Here is a 20,971-nt window from a genome sequence, read left to right on the forward strand (position 1 = left end):
GCGGTGCTGACTGCATCACTGATTGCATCAGGAGGTTTTATGCCCATCTGAAGGACCTGTTCAATCACATTAAATCCAATTATGGGTTGATCTGCCACTCCTACTCCGGATGCCACTAACACTGAGACAAGAAGCTCGATTTTCGAACAAGTGTCTGTTGGAAGTTTAAAAGTAACCTCCACCCACCCAGAAAATGGAATTGGTGTCTGGTTTACTGCCCTCCCATCCAACAAATCTGGACCAACTAACTCTGCTAGATCCCTGACTGCTGTGTTTGGCATGTTGCGTTGTCTCCAAGTCTCATTTATGAAGCAGACCTGCGACCCTGTGTCCCACAAAGCTTTTGTCTCCACATCATTAAGTGAGCAGCTAATCATATATTTTTTTCCAATCAGGTTGAGAAGCTGTGATCTGCGATTTGGGGACAGTAGATTGACACTAAAGGTTTCTTTTTCCAGTTGACTCTGTTGTAGCTGCCAACCTTGCCTCTAAATTCTGAATGCTGTTACTAGCTGGTAAAGCTATTGTGTCTCAGCTTGTGTAGGTCTGTTGATGACAGTGCTAGCAGCCGTTTTCTTGCCCTTTACCTTGTGTTTTTCCATATCTGCAGTCCCGTGACAATTGGCCACTCCTCCCACATTTGAAACAGTGGTCGCATTGCTCTCCATTATTAGCAGACTGACATCTCTTGCACCGTCATTTCCTGTTCCTGCTCGGTGAGACTCACAAATGGCTTTCTTTATCTCTTCCATCTCCCCTTTAAGCTGTGTTACCATGTGAAGAAGCTCTGATTCTGTGTGTGTTGTGTTTGGCATTTCGGTTGTTTTACCTTTTGTCGTTGCAGAAAGACATGGGCGGCTATTCACACTGGCCACTGCCGTGTCTGGACCTGCGTGGGTTTCCACTCTGACTTCTTTGACTCTGGGTTCTTTGACGTGCTTTTTGAACTTTTGCTTTCTTTCCCATTTAAGACTAGCAGCTGCATTTATTTTGGCTATCAGTTGCTCATCAGTAACAGCTGGATCCTCCAAATAGCGCATGAGTTGGTATTTTATATCAACACTCAACAGTCCAGTTTCCACAGCCCTCGGGAACTTTCTCTGAATCAACTCTGGGCTGTACTGTTCTTCTGCACCAGGCTCTTTTGATGCAAGCAATAGTCTTTCTTTTAACTCAATGGCCCGAAACAAAAAGTTCTGTGGTGACTCGTAACATTCTTGGGTGAGATTGATCAAGCAATTGTAAAGATCAGTTGAACTGTCCTCTTTATAATGTCCACGCAGGATTGTCCGCAACTGTGAGAGGGTGAGGTCTGACTTTATCTCCAGCATATCACGCAAGCTGAGACCAGGACTCACTGCTCTGACAATCGCTTCAATGATATCAGCCTCACTTTGATTATTTTTTTAAACCCATGTCAATCTGGTGGATGAGTTTTGAATAAGACAATTTGTCCTTTTGTCCCCGCTCTCCAATCTGGCCATTAATCCGAAACTCTTTTCTAATGGTCACTTCAGGGAGAGTAGGAGCTGGGGGGACCACGTGCTGCGTCAGACTCTGGTGACTTTGTGCTTGGCCTGTCCTACTCATTGTTAATTTGGCCATTTCTGCTTCAATCCGTTAAATTGATTCCACAAAACTTTCCTGCAGAGCAGCATATTGCTTTTGTAAACTTTAAAGGGCTTCAGCATCATGATTTGTGTCTGTGGTTTGCAGAGGGCAGTGGTGGGGAAGGCTGCAGTGTGGCTGGTTTATCCTCATTAGCATTGGTGATTATCTTTAGCAGAAAAGCGCAAGCGGTGTATTCCTTTTCCCTTTCAACAATGTTTTCAACTTCCTCACTTATTAATCTTAAGAGCGTGTGCTTTTTGGATAACAGTCCCGGGTCAATCTTGGCAAAAGAGCATACCTTCTGTAGCTGCTCAGGCTGTAGCTGCAACAAGGCCTCGCTTAGCTTGTCCTGTAGCTGCTCCAACTCCATCGAACTCTTTTCCTTTCAGTCCAACTCACATGCTGTCCACGCACAGCTTAACCATCCTCTGCTACCAAATTTTGTTGCACTCTTGAAAGAGATGAGGAGGCTGCTTGGTAGATTTCAGGCAACTTCACTTTCCTTTCTCGTTTCAGCTCACAAACCACGAACGCTGCTAACGTGCTGATCTCTCTATGGAGATTTTAGGTTTGAGAGTTTTAAAGAGAGAGAAAATATTGTAATGACCCAACGGGTACGGCACTATGGCCGAGCTGCTAATAAAGCGGCTTCATTGGAGAGCTTTCTGTGCCCCATACACCACACGACCCCAGACAGTCTCAGAGAGGAAGAAATAGGTAGAGAAGCAAAGTCTCCTTTTCAGCATCAACGCCCATTTATTTGAACACACCACAAACAGCCAAACAGCATGGATTTCACTTGTGTTCCCAGCCCTCTCACTCATGGTTTTCACATCGAAATTCCCCACATCCCATAAGTCTTAGGGGCTGAAGGTGGGGCTAACCCCTAGGTCGCTACATTATTAATATCCTTTGGGAACAAGTGTGTAATAGTAAAAAGTTTTACTGTCATGGCTAGCTGGACAAACAAACCCAGACGCTGAAACCCGGGAGAAGACACAGGTGAGTTTGGAAGTAAATAGAAGAGTTTTAATTTTCGGTTCTTGGTTTAGCAGGTTGTAGGCGAAGCTGTAGCATCCGAGAGGAACCCACGACGAGGGAGGATAGTTTCTGCGGCCCGTGGCGTCACTGGTGAATACAACCTTGAGGCTCGTGGCATGACAGGAGGAATACTGAGGCTTGGATCCGGAAACGAAGATGACTCAGGTGACCACTCGTAGTAATGGAATCCTGAGAACAAGAGGGAAAGCAAGACTTAGGCAAGAGCTTAACAACAGTGGCTATGAACAAGGCGACCATACTATGCACCATAAAGGAGCAACGAACTGGCGATGAATACTGGTCCTGGATCTCCTTTTGAAGGCAGGCAGGTGATGAGGTGAGTGGACGCAGCAGTGTAGAGTCAGGGGCCAAGCAGAGAGGGGAGGAGAACTGACAGAGGCACCATGACAGTGCCCCCCCCCCCTCAACGTCTACCTCCAGGCGGTCCAGGGCTGCGATCCGGGTGGGCCCGGTAGAAGTCCTCAATGAGCGAGAGATCCAAAACGAGCGAGCGAGAGAACCAAGAGCGCTCCCCCGGACCGTAACCCTCCCAGTCGACCTGAAACTGGAATCCGTGACCCCTACGCCGGACATCCAAAAACCCGGCTGACCGTAAAGGCCGGGGCACCATTGATGATACGGGCGGGCGGTGGGGACTGTCCAGAACTGGCTTAATGTGTGAGACATCGAAAGACTGGTGTACCTTGAGCACCTTAGGCAGACAGAGAAGGATGCAGGTAGGGTTGACAATTTTGTCAATGGCGTAGGGTCTAATGAAACGAGGAGCCAGTTTCCGTGAGGAGGCTTGAATGGGAATATTACGAGTCGAGAGCCAGACCCTCTGTCCTGGTTGGTAATCGGGTCCCACCACCCTGCCTTGATTGGCGAGGTGGCAGTTTCTCTCCTTGGTGCGGAGGAGAGCAGCCCTAGTCTGGTGCCAAATGCGTTGACAGCGCTGAAGGTGGTGTTGGACTGAGGGCACCGCCAGATCGAGTTCCTGTGATGGAAACAGAGGTGGTGAGTACCCGAGGGCGGCCTTGAACGGGGAAATCCCAGTAGCGGTGGAGGGATGAATATTGTGGGCATACTCGATCCAGACTAGAAACAGGGACCAGTCCTGCTGGTTCTGTCCCGCCAGACAGCGAAGGGCTGCCTCCAGTTTCTGGTTCGCTCTCTCTGCTTGGCCATTAGATTGTGGGTTATAACTGGAAGAGAGAATGACCGTGGCCCCCAAGGCAGTGCAGAAAGCCTTCCAGACCTGGGAAATGAACTGGGGAGTCTGAGACTATGTCAGAGGGGATCCCATGATGACGGAAAACATGGTTGACAATGACATTGTCAGTCTCAGTGGCATTAGGTAGTTAGGGTAATGGGATGAAATGAGCCATCTTGGAAAACCGGTCAATAACAGTAAATATTGCAGTATTACCTTGAGAGGGGGGTAAACCAATAAAGAAATCAATAGCCAGGTGAGACCAGGGACGATTTGGAGTGGTCAGAGGATGAAGGAGTCCGGCAAGAGCAGAGGATGAAGATTTAGAATGGGCACACGTAGGACATGCAGAGATATATTCACAGATGTCCTTGTCCATAGAGGGCCAGAAGAACGTCCTCCGAATCAGGATGAGAGTACGGTGTACCCCTCCGTGACATGCCCCTCGGGAAGAGTGTCCCCAGGAGATGATGTCGGATCGGAGTGATGGAGGAACGAGCAGGGTGCCCCTGGGAACAGGAGGAGGATTAGGTTCCTAACCTTGGGCTTGTAAGACTTTATTTTCCTTAATAAATAAAAAATAAGATCAAGTCAAATGAATTACACATTCACAAATCACAGGTGTAGAAAGGGGATATTACTCGACTGGCTTTTTCACCGCTACCTGTCCAGTCTAAAAGCACAATCATATCTATCTATGATTGGGAGAAACAACAATATACAGCTTTTGTAGATTTTTTTCCCCAACTGGCGGAAAACCGCCCAATCTGGCAACACTGATTGTAACCCTGATTAAGTTTAGATGTTCACTCATACATCTTATGTACAGTACCCTTACTCAGACACTAGGGGGAGACACCCTTTTTGAGAGACGTTTCCTAAAGTGTCAAGGAAGGAGGAAGCTTTTTCTCATTGTTTTTCTTTGATCTGCGACGACACTGCTAGATGACGAGACATCGTGCTACTTGAAAAAATCATATGCAACTTGGCACTGATCCAGACACTGGAAAATCGTTTTAAGGATTCAAGATAGTCTGTTTGAATGAAAAGATATCTATGAATATCACTATGAATATCACTATGAAATACTCACCATTTATTAGCAACAGCATAACAATGTTATCAAAATGAATCCATATAATTATTGTACTTTAAAAGTGTTGAAATTACATCAAATGCAGACATTCACTTGTATATTTAGTTTTAAACATATTGTAGTAGACTGAGCTTAACTGGGTGGCTGTTGGGTCGCGTTATAAATTCCGAAGTTCATGAAAGGCATCATGCAGAGATCAGATTGGCCCTCAGTTCTGTCGCTTAGCCTGTCGCTGAGGAGTTTGGACCAATGGGGTTCAGCTATGGGCCAAATAAGGGAAATGGGAGGAATGAAGCGGCATGAGGGAATATAAAGTTGGGAGAAGCGCTCTCGTCTTGTCTTGGCGGGAGAGATTTAGGAGTTGATGAATTAATTGTACGCGTTTGTTAATGTCTACAGTAACCAGAATAAAGAACCCTAAAAGAGGTTAAGTCTCCGTGCCTCAGTGTGGGAAAGGAACACTACATCAATGTATGGCTCTTTCGAAATTCTTCTTTCTCTTTCGGCTTTTCCCATCAGGGGTCGCCACAGCGAATCATCGTTTTCCACCTCACTCTATCATGAACATCTTCTACCCTAACATTAGCCAACTTCATGTCCTCTGTTAAGACATCCATATATCTCTTCTTTGGCCGTCCTCTTGCCCTCCTGCCAGGCAGCTCCATCTCCAACATCCTTCTACCAAAATATCCACTATCCCTCCTCTGAACATGTCCAAACCATCTCAGTCTGGCTTCTCTGACTTTGTCGCTAACACAGGCAACATGAGCCGTCCCTCTGATGTACTTGTTCCTTATCCAGTCTAACCTGGTCACTCCTAAGGAGAAACTCAACATCTTCATCTCCGCTACCTCCATATCAGCCTCTGGTCTCTGTCTCACTGCTACCGTCTCTAACCCATAGAGCAGAGCTGGTCTCACCACTGTCTTGTACACCTTTCCTTTGAGTCTTGCTGACACTCTTCTGTCACACAACACTCCTGACACTTTCCTCCACCCGCTCCAACCTGCCTGCACTTGCCTCTTCACCTCCTTTTCACACTCCCCATCACACTGAACTGTTGACCCCAAGTACTTAAACTCCTGCACCTTCTTCACCTCAGCCCCCTGTAACCTAACGCTTCTACCTTGATCCCTCTCGGTCAGACACATGTATTCTGTCTTACTATGACTGACCTTCATGCCTCTTCTTTCCAGAGCAAACCTCCACCTCTCTAGCTGTTCCTCCACCTGCTCTCTACTCTCACTGCAAATTACAATGTCATCCGCAAACATCATTTTCCAGGGAGAATCCTGTCTTACCTCGTCTGTCAGCCTGTCCATCAGCATAGCAAACAAAAAGGGACTTAAAGCTGAACCTTGTTGTAGTCCCACCTCCACCTTGAACTCCTCTGTCTGACCTACAGCACATCTCACTAACGTCATACTTTCGAAATTACATTTAAAAATATGTGCCGTTTATGGCTCTCTCGGCCAAAAAGGTTCCCGAACCCCTGCTCTATAGCAAGCCCCTTATATTTTGATTTTTACTTTTGCTTTGCTGTAAACATGATTTTCAAGTTTAGATTATAAAAAAATTAAATCTGAAATTTTTCTTCAGTGTCATATGTTCATTGGATTGTCATAATGCACAAGAGAGTTTTGGCTTTTATATAATAATCTGCAATTGCAATTTTATTATTCAATTAAGATTTTATTAAAATAATGTATAAATTTAAATGAAATATTTGGTTAATTTCAAACAAATAATAGTGTTGCTAAAATTTTTTATTGTTTTTTAAATGTTTGAAAAAATAAAAGCTTGGCATAATAAAATCTTGTTTGTTTATGTAAAATTATTAGGTGTAGTAACAAAAAAGCATTCATTAGAGTAGAACATGATCTTTTTTAATGTGCAGTAATTATATTGGTTCAACATGTTTTTACGCGTAACCAATGTCCATGATTTTTATGTAAATCCAACAGATCTTTTTTTTCAGTAAGGGCGACATCTCCGTAGACACTCTTGTTCAGTTTCGAAGTTGTTCTGGTTGCCATTGCAGCATCCGTAGATGAAGATCTCACACCTCCTCTTCTTGAAGTTGTAGAAATAACGCTCGGAATAACATTCACACGGCCCAGGATCTGGATCTAGTGTACACACATCTGTGGAAGCAGATGGAAGGGAAACCAAAACAGAGATTTTTTTAATGTATTCTCATCACAAACGTGTTTAAATGTGACATGACATGATGTCTGTACCAGAATCATTGAACAGAGAGGAAGCCTCATCCTCAAAAGCTTCCAAGTCTGCTGGAGACAAAGAGGGCACCACCGGTCTCCTCCCCCTCTGCAGACAGGCAACACGTCAAGTCAGTCAGAGTTAGCAGAAAAACTCAGAATAGGGAAGGCCTCCTGGAGAAGAGGCACACATCTTCAACTTGAAAAACTAGTCCAAAGAACTTTCTCTGCTAGAGTCTCTGCAGAGATCAGTGAGAATTTGGCAACTTAAAACGAAAGTGTTTTTAAAAGAAAAAAGAGAGATCACATTCATCATTAAACATTTATTTTTAAACTCAACAGGTATAGCTACAGTCCAACCTGAAGTTTGTCATACCCTTTGGAAAAATTTTTCCTTAGTTGTTTTTCTTTCATCGGGGAGAATCTTCCAGATTGGAAAAAGGACAAGCAAATTTTAGGGGAAAATAAGATGATGTACAAGAACCACCATTAAAAATAATGCCAGGGATGGGAAGAATTTTGGGCCTAACTGTAAAAAGTAAAAAAAAATTTCTGTTTTATTTTAATTCCACTTAGTTGTTACAGAAATGTTTTTACAGAGAGTAGAATTGAGTTAAAAGCAGTTAACCCTTGTGCTATCTTAGATGACCCCACCCTTGCATTGACATGTTCTCCCTACCATGACAAAGGTGGATAAAGGTGGAAAGATTTCATGTAATCCACGGACACCAGTGAAGATCACAAATCATTGAAGAAAAAAATGGTTCAGCGCACTGTCTAGTGGGTCTAGATGACCGAACTCCCAATGTTAAAGTGCCTAGGATAGCACAAGGGTTAATCAAAATAGTTTCTACCTGAGGGTTTTGCTGGGATTCTGGCTCTGTGACCGGCTTTTCAGGAACACATATACCTGCAAACAAAAAATTCAAACATTTCCACCATACTGCCAAATACATTTTTTAAACCTTGTGATACTACTTATAATGAATGTTACAAACCGTTTTTTTGTTGTGTTTTTTTTATAAATCTGATACAATCTCAGTCAAAACAGTCTTCACCTTTGTCTTCTTTGATGATGATGTTGTCTTCACCCAGTTGCTGCTCTTTGACCAGTGTTTTAAAGTCTTCCAACACAGTGGGCCTCACAGTCATGGTTCGACCTGAGAAAGAAAAATAATTCTAGCATTTATGCAGTTTTATCCTGTGTCCTTAAGTTGTGTGGAACATGAAGAAGTTAAAGCTAACATTTTTGACTATCATCAAGAACAGAAATGCGTCTCTAAAATGTCTCAAATTTAACTTTAAATTGTGTTATAAATCCTTCAATTGTGTTATAAATCCTAACAATCTGCTTTATTTTCCCCTCTCTAAAGGGAATAAATAACTTACTGTAAAGCCTGAGTGTAGTTATCCTTTCACCCGTGAGCCTAATCTTGATCATAATCATGACAGCATATTCATCGTAGTTTGTGTGGAGCACATAGGCGTCCACATTAGCTCCCGTCCCTGAAAGACAAACAGCAAAGGCAAGAATTGATCAGAAATTCTGTTCATTTTCTGCAAACAGACCAGAAGATAATTCGATTCAATTCAATTTTATTTGTATAGCCCAAAATCACAACAACAGTCGTCTCGATGGGCTTCGAAGTAAAACATGAAATCAAAAGGATCACGAATACAAAGAGTTCAATAGAAAAATACTAAAATGAACTAACAAACTGACTAAGCTATACTGGCATCCCTGTCCTTAGACCCCCCTTCGCGGTAAGGAAAAACTCCCAAAAAAAACAGATTCCGGAAAAAACGAAGAAACCTCAGGGGTGCCCACATGAAGGAGGGATCCTCCCCCAGGACGGACAGGCGATTTACCAGAAATCTTAGAGAAGAATTAACTTATCTAAATCTACAACTACATATATAAAAGTCCAGCAGACGAGCTTCATCCAGCTGTGGTAGGGGGGACAGTCAAAGGCGCGAGTCGAGCCAGAGACAGGAACCACAGCCAGGTGTAGGAGCAGGAGCAGAGACGAGGTACTCGGTCAGGTACAGAGCAGAGACGAGCCAGAGGCAGGATCCACAGCCAGGTGTAGGAGCAGGAGCAGAGGCGAGGTAAACGGTCAGGTACAGGAGGACGGATGAGCCAACTGGAGTCTGGAAACACTCCCACTCCCCAGGAGGGGAGAGGGAAAGAAGGACAATACATGAATCGCATTGCACAAAACAGAGGCATGGAGAACTAAATGATGAATAATAATCAAAAATAGAGGAGAGGAAGGGTAGAAGTAGATTAGAAAAGAGGACAGAACCCCAGTGCACCATAGTTACCCCAGCTTCAACTTCTAGCAGCCTTTTGAAACAAATAGTTATTATTAAGTTTAATTTAAACAAATTAACATTAATTTAAATAATCTCTGAATACTAACTAGTCTGACAATAAGCCTGTCCAAAGAGGAATGTTTTCAGTCTAACTTTGAATGTAGAAACTGAATTGGCCTCTCTTACATGAGCTGGGAGCTTATTCCCTAAGACAGGGGCTTGGTGGCTAAACGCTCTACCTCCAACCGTACTTTTACTAATTCTAGGAACCACAAGCAGTCCTGCATTTTGGGAGCGAAGTGTTCTTATTGGATGATAAGGGACTATGAGGCCCTTAATATAGGACGGGGCCATTCCATTTAAGGCCTTACAGGTTAACAGGAGGATCTTGAACTTGATTCTAGAATCAACTGGGAGCCAATGGAGCGAAACTAACACAAGAGTGATGTGATCTCTTCTGCTAGTTCCAGCTAACAATCAAGCTGCTGCATTCTGAACAAGCTGGAGACTTCTTAAGGAACCCTTAGGACACGCTGCTAACAAGGAGTTACAGTAATCCAGCCTCGACGTAACAAATGCATGGATGAGTTTTTCAGCATCACTCTTAGAAAGTATATTTCTGATCTTAGCAATATTCCGCAGGGGAAAAAAGGCAGTTCTACATGCCTAAGACATGTGAGCCTTAAATGATAAATCCTGGTCAAATAAAACCCCAAGGTTTCTAACTGTGGAATTAGGGGCTATACTTATGCCATCCAGGGAGACTATCTGAGCAGACAGAGCATCTCTGAGGTTTTTAAGACCTAGTTTAATGAACTGAGTTTTTTCTGGGTTCAAGAGGAGGTAATTAATTGTCATCCAGGTCTTGATGTCACTGATGCAGGCGTTCAGTTTCTCTATCTGGTCATTCTGGTCAGGCTTCATGGATAAATACAACTGCGTATCGTCGGCATAACAATGAAAATTAATGCTGTGTTTCCTGATTATGTTTCCTAGGGGTAGCATATAAAGCGTAAACAGGATTGGTCCCAAGACTGACTCTAGGATTTTAGAAATAAAGGGCAGGTTTGATATCGGTCTATAGTTGGCCAAGATGCTAGGATCCAAACTGGGCTTTTTCAGAAGAGGTTTAACAACTGCATATTTAAAAGACTGTGGCACGTAACCCGTTTCCAGAGAGGTATTTATCATTGTTAATATGGGATCATTAATTAGGGGAAACGTTTCTTTAAAAAGTCTTGCGGGAATTGGGTCTAACAGACACGTTGAGGATTTGGAGGACGTGATAATTGATGTTATTTCCGCTTGATCCACAATAGTGAAGCAGTCTAATGTTACAGAGGTTTCTATGGATGCCTCCATTTCTACCGCTTCAGCCTGTTCTGTTGCTGATAGTAGGAATAACTTGATTTAACTTATGTCTAATATTTGAGATTTTACTATTGAAAAATGTAAGAAAATCATCAGAGCTGAGAGAAACAGGAACATGTGGTTCTACTGAGCTCTGACTGCGAGTTAATTTAGCAATAGTGCTAAAAAGAAATCTTGGATTGTTTCCATTCTCTGATATTAAGGTTGAATAGTACTGGCTTCTAGCTCTACGCAGAGCTTTTTTATAATTTAATAGGCTATGTTTCCAGATATCCAGAGACTGCTCTGAACCGGAGCGGCGCCATTCTCTTTCCAACTTACGGGTTTCTTGTTTAAGAGAACGAGTTTCAGCGTTAAACCACGGTGCTACTCGGTTTTGTCTAACGAACTTAGGTTTCAAGGGGGCAACAGCATCAAGTGTACTCCTGAGGGCTTGTAAGGCATCATTAACAAAGTGGTCATTTATACTAGGACTGATACTATGGGAGCTGGTCTCAGAGAATTTTCTCAGAATATCACTAAGTACTGGTTGAACTGTGTGTTTAAACTCAGACACAGAACGCTCAGTTAAGGTTCTTCTAAGCTGTTTCTTATTCACTGGGGCAGAAGGATGTTCCAGTGTAAACCGGAAGGTAATCATAAAGTGATCAGAAATGATGGGGTTAAGAGGAAGGACACTCAGCTGGTTGATCTCTATACCATGGGTTAAAACAAGGTCCAGGGTGTGCTTATGACAGTGAGTGGGTTCATTCACACTTTGAGTGAAACCAACATCATCTAATAAAGCTGCAAAAGCATTTCCTAGACCAGTGTTTTTCAACCAGTGTGCCGCGGCACACTAGTGTGCCGTGGGAGATGGTCAAGTGTGCCGTGAGAAATTGCCCTCATTAACTGATCTAAAAGCAATTACCATCTCCAGGAAATCAGCTCTTTGTTCATCCAAACAGGCCCTGATAAAACACTGAGAAGTTAAGAATATGAAATATAATAAAATTATTTTTTCTTTGTGTTTATTTGATTCTATTAAAGACATTTTGATAAGAATAACGGGATACCGCGATTTAGCTGCAGCTATAACTGTGTAAGGAAAGTCCCGCCCCTTTAACTGTCTCCACCAATCATTCTTGAAGGCTTAATCACATGTCATCAGTCTGACCAATCAGAAGTGGTTAAAGTATTCACTTCCTTGTTTCGATTTAGCGCAAAAAAAGTCTCTCTGTTCTAACAAAAATACCAGCTAAAGCTCGTCTTTAGCGGTGTAGCTTTCCACAGAATCTGGTATCAGACTGGAACAAGTGAACAAAACCATGAAGCTCAAAGACGCTGGTCTTTCTGCGGTCGGCGGATTACGGGCACTACATCTCCCATGATGCAGTAAAGTGACTGTCTTAGCGCACAATGAGTCTCTCCTCTTAACGTCTTAAAACAACGAACACACATCAAACAGTTTTTGAATCTTTTGACTGAATTTTTAATACATCTTTTAGAAAAAACAGCTGCAGCTTCCAGCGTTTTCTGCAACAATTATCACAAAAATGCATGTGAGATTGCAGAGCGGCTGTAGATCAATACAGACTGAGCTTTTTCTTTTTTTTTTTATTTATCTATTTTTTTGGATGCTGGTGTGCCGCGGGATTTTTGTCAAGGTTAAAGTGTGCCGTGGCTCAAAAAAGGTTGAAAAACACTGTCCTAGACAGTCACTGGGGTCATCAACATGAATATTAAAATCCCCTATTATTATAGTTTGATCAGAATCTAAGACAATAGTCGATAGGAAGTCGGAAAACTCAGTTAAAAATTCTGAATATGGGCCGGGGGGGGGTACGATAAATAATTATGAGTAAAACAGGTTTTGGAGTTTTCCTGTTTGGGTGACTTAAAGACAATATGATGCTTTCAAATGAATTATAAGCATTTTTAACTTTAGGGCTGAGAAGTAAGCTAGACTGTGATATTACTGCCAAACCACCTCCTTTCCCTGAAATCCTGGATTTCTGATAGTTAGCATAAGTGTGTGTGTGTGTGTGTGTGGGGGGGGGGGGGGGGGGGGGGTTGCTTCATTCAATCTAACATACGTTGGAGCCAAGTTTCTGTTAAGGCTAAAAGACTAAGGTTGTTATCAATGATCAACTCATTGACTAAGAGGGACTTGGAGGAAATGGATCGAATGTTTAATAAACCGCATTTAATGACATCATAATTCTGCTTGTGAGTACTGCTGTCAGTCACTGTAAGGTTTCTATGACGCGCTCCTTTCATTTGTCTTTCAGCACATAAGCTAAAGCTCGAACCTCCTTGACTTTCCCTTCATGGGTTTTGCACCGGCACTAACCCTAAGGGAGGCTCAGAGGAGCGTTTTACACTGCTGTCTCTGGATTGTCAAGTTGACAGACTAAAGCTAGCAGAAATGTTTCTAGAAAGAAGAGCGGCACCGTCCCGAGTGGGATGGACGCCGTCTCTCCGCATGAGACCGGGCTTCCCCCAAAACGCGCTCCAATTATCCACAAAACCACCGCCGTTTTCTGGGCACCATCTAGAAAGCCAGCGGTTAAATGATGAAGAGCGGGTGTACATTTCATCATTGACTAAGTTCGGCAGGGGACCAGAGAAAATTACAGTGTCGGACATCGTCTTAGCCAGTTTACTACGGTGGCCCAGAAGGGTCACCTTTCTGTTAGGTAGTTAGCTGCTCAGCCCAGTAGAAATTTCAGAATAAAAGCACTTCAATTGCTGCTTTACTTCCGTTGTGAGTTAATGTGTTGTGAGGTAAGTTAATGTGTTGTGTTGTGACCCTTCTGGGCCATGAGTTAATGTGTTGTGTTGTGAGTTAATGTGTTGTGTTGTGAGTTATTGTGTTGTGTTGTGAGTTAATGTGTTGTGTTGTGAGTTATTGTGTTGTGTTGTGAGTTATTGTGTTGTGTTGTGAGTTATTGTGTTGTGTTGTGAGTTAATGTGTTGTGTTGTGAGTTATTGTGTTGTGTTGTGAGTTATTGTGTTGTGTTGTGAGTTAATGTGTTGTGTGTTAAGTTAATGTGTTGTGTGTAAAGTTAATGTGTTGTGTGTAAAGTTAATCTGTTGTGTGTAAAGTTAGTGTGTTGTGTGTAAAGTTAGTGTGTTGTGTATAAAGTTAATGTGTTGTGTTGTGACCCTTCTGGGCCACCGTAGTTTACACACCGAAGTTACGTTTAACTTAACCACCTCTGATTGTCTCCGTCGGGCATCATTACCGCCTGCGTGAATCACGACTCGACGGAACCTGGACTTACTCTGAGCGGACATCCTAAGGTTCCCCTCGATAATGAACAGACTGTGAGAAAGCAGCTTTTTAAAATCAGAAGAGCAAGATGTTGCAGATTTCTATTATGTTAGGGCATCAGAAACAGACACAAAATACTAGCCTACTTCTGCAAGGTATTAAAACATTTTTGCTTTTGTTTGTTTTTTATTTTTTAAGTTTAAATTTTAACATAAAAAGGTAAAACTGATGCCGTATAGGGTTTAGTTTTTCATTTATATCTATGGTAAAACCATTTTAAAATATTGGACAGATGGAGGCTGCATGGGGTCCGTTTGTTTTGTATAGGGCCATTTTGAAGTCATGCTGCTTGCCTTCATAGGATAATACTCATTATGTCTCAAATACCACCCTATCTGTAAACAGGAAAGAAGGTGGGGTAAACAAGTCTGACAGTTGAAAAAAACAGGTTCAAACTATTTCTTTTTTTTGTGCGAAAAAGCTTCTGATAGTTTACTGGGTAAATGGTCTTGGCTCCAAAGTGTTACTTTTTAACCCTTGTGCTATTCTAGGCACGTTAACATTGGGATTTGGGTCATCTAGACCCACTAGACAGTGCACTGAACCTTTTTTCTTCAATGAATTTTGGCACTGGTGTCTATGGATTACATGAAATCCTCTCCACTTTTATCCACCTTATTCATGGTAGGGAGAACACGTCAATAGTTATCTTGACCCCATAGGATAGCATAAGGGTTAAATGGGCTTTAACCCAGAAATCAGACAATATTTCTGCGTTGTATAAAACAGTTCTGAAAAAAATGATCACACTTATGGTTTAAGGTTGTGTACAGGTCAAATGAGACAAAAAGAAAACAGATGTTTCATACGGTTAACATTGTAGAAAAATCGTCCGTGGGTGCTGGTCAGCTCAAGATCTTGAACAACCTCCCTACAAATCCCATATCTGCACAAACACACACATACATGCATCCTAAGTGAAGAACCAGTCATTTACTGGCAGCTTCCTGTCTTTAGGTCAATGTTTGTAAGTTCTAGTTGTGTGTATATTTGATGTAGAGCTCCAGAAATCCAATGTGTCAGTAAATTATGTGCAGAGGGAAAATAAACAACATATGAGAAGGCAGTATGTGAACAGGAGTGTTAAATTGAATAAACACTCAAAATAACTCCAATAATTTAGATTAAAATTGACACCTTTTGACATCAAAAGCCATTAAGAAGCCATTTTTACCTTAATTGTAAACTGCAAACTAATGTTTTAACATTAAATAATACTATTGGTAATGCAAAAATAAAGCGTGAGAGTGGCTAACACTTTATTGAATAGTTAATTAATGCTTAATTACACATTAACTAACATTAATAAAGTGATCCGATTTTTTTACAGATTTTTCTTGTTTCAAATTTATGAGTCCCAAAGGACAAAGTTACATCCCAAGTTGCCTCTGCTACTATAATTTGCTTTAATGTCCCCAGAGAAACACAGGGAATGACTGATGAGCCTTGGTAAGCATTTTCATACAAACCTGAGCACAGTTCGGGTCGTCTTGAGCTTCGTGTCAACAGCACTTTTCTGCACCAGCAGTTTACCTATAGCTGTATTTTGCTTGTGCTTTGGGACGTCAGGACTCGTAGTTACCAAGGCAACGTCATACCATGTTCCCAAAAACTGTCAGGGAGGGAAACGTGACATAAATAAAGGTTTGCTTTATGATGTCAAGGAAGCTAAATGAAGAAGAACATAAAGTTGTCCAAAAAGTGCAAGAAAAATGCAAACGAGAAAATAAACATTTCAGATATTTGTTCTGAAAGTGTTTGTCTCACCTGAACTAAACTTTAACTTTTTTTTGGACATGAAGCAAACTTTGCATTGAAGTTAAAAATGAATTGTTTACACTAATTATGTAATCATGTTTTTCTTCTTGAAAATGAGTCCTAAAACTAAAGCAAACAGCTATTTTCGCTTAAACATGAACAAAATTACGTTATACAGAAAAGACGTTGTTGTTTTTTTTAACAGGAGCAGATATCCATATACCTGGCCAATAGTTAATACGTAATATTTTTAATAATCACAAAATGTAATCAGGACAATCTCTCACCTTCATCAAAACAAAGTTCTCCTGTGTTGGGTAAAGAGGATCTGGAATAATTGGAAGCCCCTGGAGGGTCTGGCTCCATCCCAGTGCCAGTAGAAAAATTAAAACTGCATTTGTTTCCATCCTGTCAGAACTGTCTGACACTGAAATGGACTCTGGGCATGCTAGGTCTGTGGGCCGTGTTTATGTACCCTATAGCTGTGTGTAATCAGGCTCAGAACCAACAAAAAAACGAACACTTCAAGGAGCAAAGTTCCAACTTTTCATCCGTCTCTGCAGCCTAACTGCCAAAATAAGCAAATGACCTCTCAGACATTGGACTGCTGCAGCAAAACCCACAAATCAACACCTGTCATGATTTTAGATTCGGAAAGAGTTTAACCCTCCTTAGATAGAAGCTGTACACTAAAAAAAACAAATGTTTTATTTAGGTGTAATTTAATCATATTTGCAATAAGAAAGTCTTAATATTTTTGATGTTTTTGGAGTAGTAAGCCCTTATTTACAGTTTCTTTTAAATACAGTACACATTGTCCCTATTTTACACTACAACACCCCCTAGCGTTTCTCCTAAATACTGAAATCAAATCCTGCATCCATCCCTGTAGTCCTACATGAAAACTTTCCAGCTTTATCCACCTTAATGTTACATGGCGTATACTTTTATGCCTTCTTCAAGGCCTTAAGCACTTCACAGTCACACACACATTAAAATACTAATTTCAACAAGAAAGTATTGACTTTTAAATAATAATCTGCAATTGCCATTTTATTATTGAATTTAAATTTTATTAAAATTATGCAGTGTTTTTCAACCTTTTTTGAGCCATGGCCCACTTTAACCTTGAAAAAAATCCCACGACACACCAGCATCCAAAAATAAAAAAAAAGTAGAAACTCATAGCCTGGATTGATCTACAGCCCCTCCGCAATCTCACGTGCATTTTTGTGATCATTGTGGCAGAAGTGAGCGACCGTGGGGGCATTTTGGGCAGGCAACTCAGGCAGGCTTTTACTTAGGCCACTCCCCTAGGGCGAGTCAGTTAATCAACTCACCTGTGCAGCATCCTATTTAAGTCCAGGTGTGTAAGTTGTTCATCCTTCTTAACTGCAGCACTGCGTTCTTCGCCCCACCGTCCTCCCCGGCTTCCACCTTTGAGCTCCGTTAGGGGCAGTTATTATCCAAAAGTTTATGGAAATTTGTCTCATGGAATTGCACGGAGTCTTATGCCAAACTAAAGGAATGTGAAATGCCAACTAAATCAATGTGAAATGCCATTTATAAAGGAATGTGAAATGGCAATATGATATGCTTACTTGGAGGAATGTGAAATGCTTATTTAGAGGAATGTGAAATGCTTACTTAGAGCAGTGTTTTTCAACCAGTGTGCCGTGTCACACTAGTGTGCCGTGGGAGATGGTCAAGTGTGCTGTGGGTACGGTGGCCCTGAAGTGCAAACCATTCAACAAATCACTTGATACAAAAACATTTTTAAGATCACAGCAACTATTTAAAAAGCAGTATTACATTTTAGAAAAACAAAACAAAATTTCAGAAACCAAAACATAAAAAAGAAAAAAGAAAAGAAAGAAAAAAAACATTTCAGAAAACAAAATTAATTTCCAGAAAAAAAAGAAATATTAAAAAATGAAAACATTTCAGAAAACAAAATTAATTTCCAGAAAAGAAAAAATGAAATACAAAAAAATGAAAACATTTCAGAAAAAAATTGAAATATTAAGAAATGAAAAACATTTTAGAAAAAAAATGAAATATTAAAAAATGAAAAACATTTCAGAACACAGAATTAATTTCCAGAAAAAAAACCGAAATCTTCAAAAATGAAAAACATTTCCAAACCGGAAGAGGCAGGTACTATGGGACAACGCTGATTGGATGATGATGTTTGTCAATCATTTGAACTGAAAAGCATTTTAAATGAAGCGATGCCGGATTTTATCGCCCAAACAACAATGTACCATAATAATCCACGTATTTCCCATTTACATATTAAATCAAAAATGCAGCAAACAGATAATGAAGGTTTAAATTATTTTTTGAATATTTTGTCTGAAGCAGAACGGTCACCCGGAAGTAGTTTGTGTGGATGACGTCCGTTCTGCAGGTAAACAATGAAAGGGAAGGACGATAAAACGTTAACTTAAACGTTAATCTGTGAATATTTAGCGGATGTGATGACAGAGCGCACACAGAAATATCAACACCAACCAGGTTTACAAATGTTTCAAAATGTCGTGGGAGGATTCTGTCTGAAGCAGCAGCTGCGAAGAAACGGATGTTAAAGACGGCGGACATCAGGAAATGCAGTCCCGCCATCCACAGATAAGGTATGGAGGCACATTTGTTTGATCTAATAAATGTAGCGTTAAACGTGATTTCTAGGTGGGTGTTTACAGACAGATTCAAGATCATTCAGTCATATGTTAATGACAGGTTACCTCATCAGCTGGAGAGGGGGGGGGTCACGTGGGCAGGATTCTCAGACAGGTGTACCAGCCGCATAAATCAGCAAAGCTGTCTGGTAAACTGCAGCAGTTTGTGTCTCAGAATAACATTTATGAATGCTTCTTATTCACACTTATTAAGATCTGTGACTTTAGAGTGTGTCAGTGCACAGAAACATGACAGTAAATGACTGGATGTGCACATCATCAGACACGTCCAGGTGTGTAACTAACGGTGGCAAAGTCTGTAGTGTAAAAAAAATCTTTAAAAAAACATTTTAGTCTTTCAGGCAGAGGAGGAATACCAAATTGTTTTAGAATGTATTTTTATAAGACTGAAATAATGTATTTTATTCTGAGTTTGGTGTTTTGACCCCTCCCTAATGAATTTCGGGTTTAACCCATTTTCTCCTGATTTTGATGAACTCAACTTTTTCCTGAATGAAAGATGAACAGCAGCTGATGTTTTTCTGTCAGGGATTTTTTATTTATTCATTTATTTCTGTCAGGGATTTCAATGGAGCTGGAGTCCAGTGCAGAGGAAGCTGCAAGCGTGTACGAGCAGGAACTGGGCTCCCTTACCTGTGCATCTTCCTCTGGATGTGATGCTGAGCAGCAATGTGGACAAACCTTTCCTGACATGACTCTTTTTGATATAGTTGTTAAGCACAAACAGACTTTTCCCAGATGCATTTTTTCTTCTAATAAATGTGACTGACAGGTACACTGAGTAAATGCTGAATGTAAACGCAACATTTGATTGACTGCATGAAGAAGCCCATAAAGGAAAATCCACAACTGTTTCTTTGTTTCTGTTACTGAATAACGTATTCATGTTAAGTTTTCAATAAATATACTGCATTGCTATTAGATAAATTTGTTTATTTTTATATCCATTATTACAATCCTCACGTCAGCATTCATTTTTTTCATTGACAAAGAAACATTTCTAAACAACAGCTTTGAAAATCAAACATCAACTTTGTTAATAAAGCTTTAAAACCTAAAATGGTAAACATGGAAAAACTCCTAAATGAAGCAAGCCTAATATGAACATTTTAAACTGGAGTTTTGCTTAAAGGAACATTAAGTTGTTTGGAGTTGTACAAGTTTTTGATGCGATTCCTCATAGATGTGATTTCCAGATCATCAGCCCGACGCTAAAGCCATTGGTGACTTGCCTGTACACTGCACAATGATATGAATGACTTTAGTCTTTTTGTATTCCATGTAGAGCTCCCATCTGTTCTTCTGCAGCACAAACCTTTCTGGAACTTCGCTTTGAGAAACTTCACCTGCAGAAATAGCACATGTTAATTCAATTAAGTATTTTATAAACTTTTAAAGTTCATTTTTAAGTGTCAGTATATGCATATGCATGGTTCAAAAATATACAATGCACTTTAATATTATTTCCCATAAGAACTTGTTTACTGATTTCAGTCTTAAAGTCGATTTTTAGCAACACTGATGCCATATAATTACTTTAATTACTGTATAAATCACAGAATCAGGCTGGCTCGGAGCTTTTTCTCTCATGTTGTCACCGAAAACGGAACGGCTATCATGTGAAGACGGTTCGTCTCCAACGGGTTCCTTTTGCGCATGCGCAAGATAAAAAAAAAATCTTTTCAAAGCAGCACTTTAATTAACATCCTAAAATTAACATCCTTAGAGACATGTGACTGACAAAAGAAAAGATCACAGAATTGATTCTTACCTGAAGATGATTGACAGCGTGAACCTCGCAGCCGTAGACATAGCGCACAGCTTTCAAAGTAAAAGTGCTCACAAACTACTTCCGGGTGATCGTGTGTCAGGCGAAATGTTAAAAAAATAATTTAAAAGTTCATTAACAGTTTGCTGCATTTTTATTTGATATATAAATGGGAAATACGTGGATTGTTATAGTACATTGTTGTTTGGACGATAAAATCCGGCATCGCTTCATTTAAAATACTTTTCAGTTCAAATGATTGACAAAAATCATCATCCAATCAGCGTTGTCCCATAGTACCTGCCTCTTCCGGTTTGGAAATGTTTTTCATTTTTGAAGATTTCGTTTTGTTTTCTGGAAATTAATTCTGTGTTCTGAAATGTTTTTCATTTTTAATATTTCATTTTTTAAAAATTTCTTTTTTTCTGGAAATTAATTTGTTTTCTGAAATGTTTTCATTTTTTAATATTTCTTTTTTTTTCTGGAAATTAATTTTGTTTTCTGAAATGTTTTTTTTTTCATTTTTGTTTTTCAAGTTTTGGTTTCTGAAATTTAGTTTTGTT

General features: G+C 40.6%; 1 protein-coding gene and 2 long non-coding RNA genes across 3 annotated transcripts; 1 reads left to right on the plus strand and 2 right to left on the minus strand.

The window, feature by feature from the left end:
- Window positions 1-6,825: 6,825 nt before the first annotated feature.
- LOC111948288 (protein AMBP-like) lies at window positions 6,826-16,401 on the minus strand. Its single transcript, XM_023960467.2, has 8 exons — window positions 16,229-16,401; window positions 15,653-15,795; window positions 14,993-15,069; window positions 8,570-8,686; window positions 8,239-8,340; window positions 8,035-8,090; window positions 7,202-7,289; window positions 6,826-7,105 (listed from the first exon to the last, which is right to left on the minus strand). The coding sequence occupies exons 1-8, from the start codon at window positions 16,346-16,348 to the stop codon at window positions 6,936-6,938; spliced, it is 873 nt and encodes a 290-aa protein (XP_023816235.1). The 5' UTR covers window positions 16,349-16,401; the 3' UTR covers window positions 6,826-6,935.
- Window positions 16,402-18,329: 1,928 nt separating this feature from the next.
- On the plus strand, window positions 18,330-19,567 carry LOC144996366 (uncharacterized). Its single transcript, XR_013659342.1, has 2 exons — window positions 18,330-18,574; window positions 19,201-19,567. It is a non-coding gene; the product is annotated as an uncharacterized LOC144996366 (long non-coding RNA).
- Window positions 19,568-19,742: 175 nt separating this feature from the next.
- LOC144996368 (uncharacterized) lies at window positions 19,743-20,505 on the minus strand. The gene is made up of 3 exons (XR_013659345.1): window positions 20,412-20,505; window positions 19,956-19,986; window positions 19,743-19,879 (listed from the first exon to the last, which is right to left on the minus strand). It is a non-coding gene; the product is annotated as an uncharacterized LOC144996368 (long non-coding RNA).
- Window positions 20,506-20,971: the final 466 nt, after the last annotated feature.

This window comes from Oryzias latipes, chromosome 12 (genome assembly GCF_053564925.1).
Source record: "Oryzias latipes strain Hd-rR chromosome 12, Olatipes_Hd-rR_3.1".
In the NCBI taxonomy this organism is placed as follows: Eukaryota; Metazoa; Chordata; class Actinopteri; order Beloniformes; family Adrianichthyidae; genus Oryzias; species Oryzias latipes.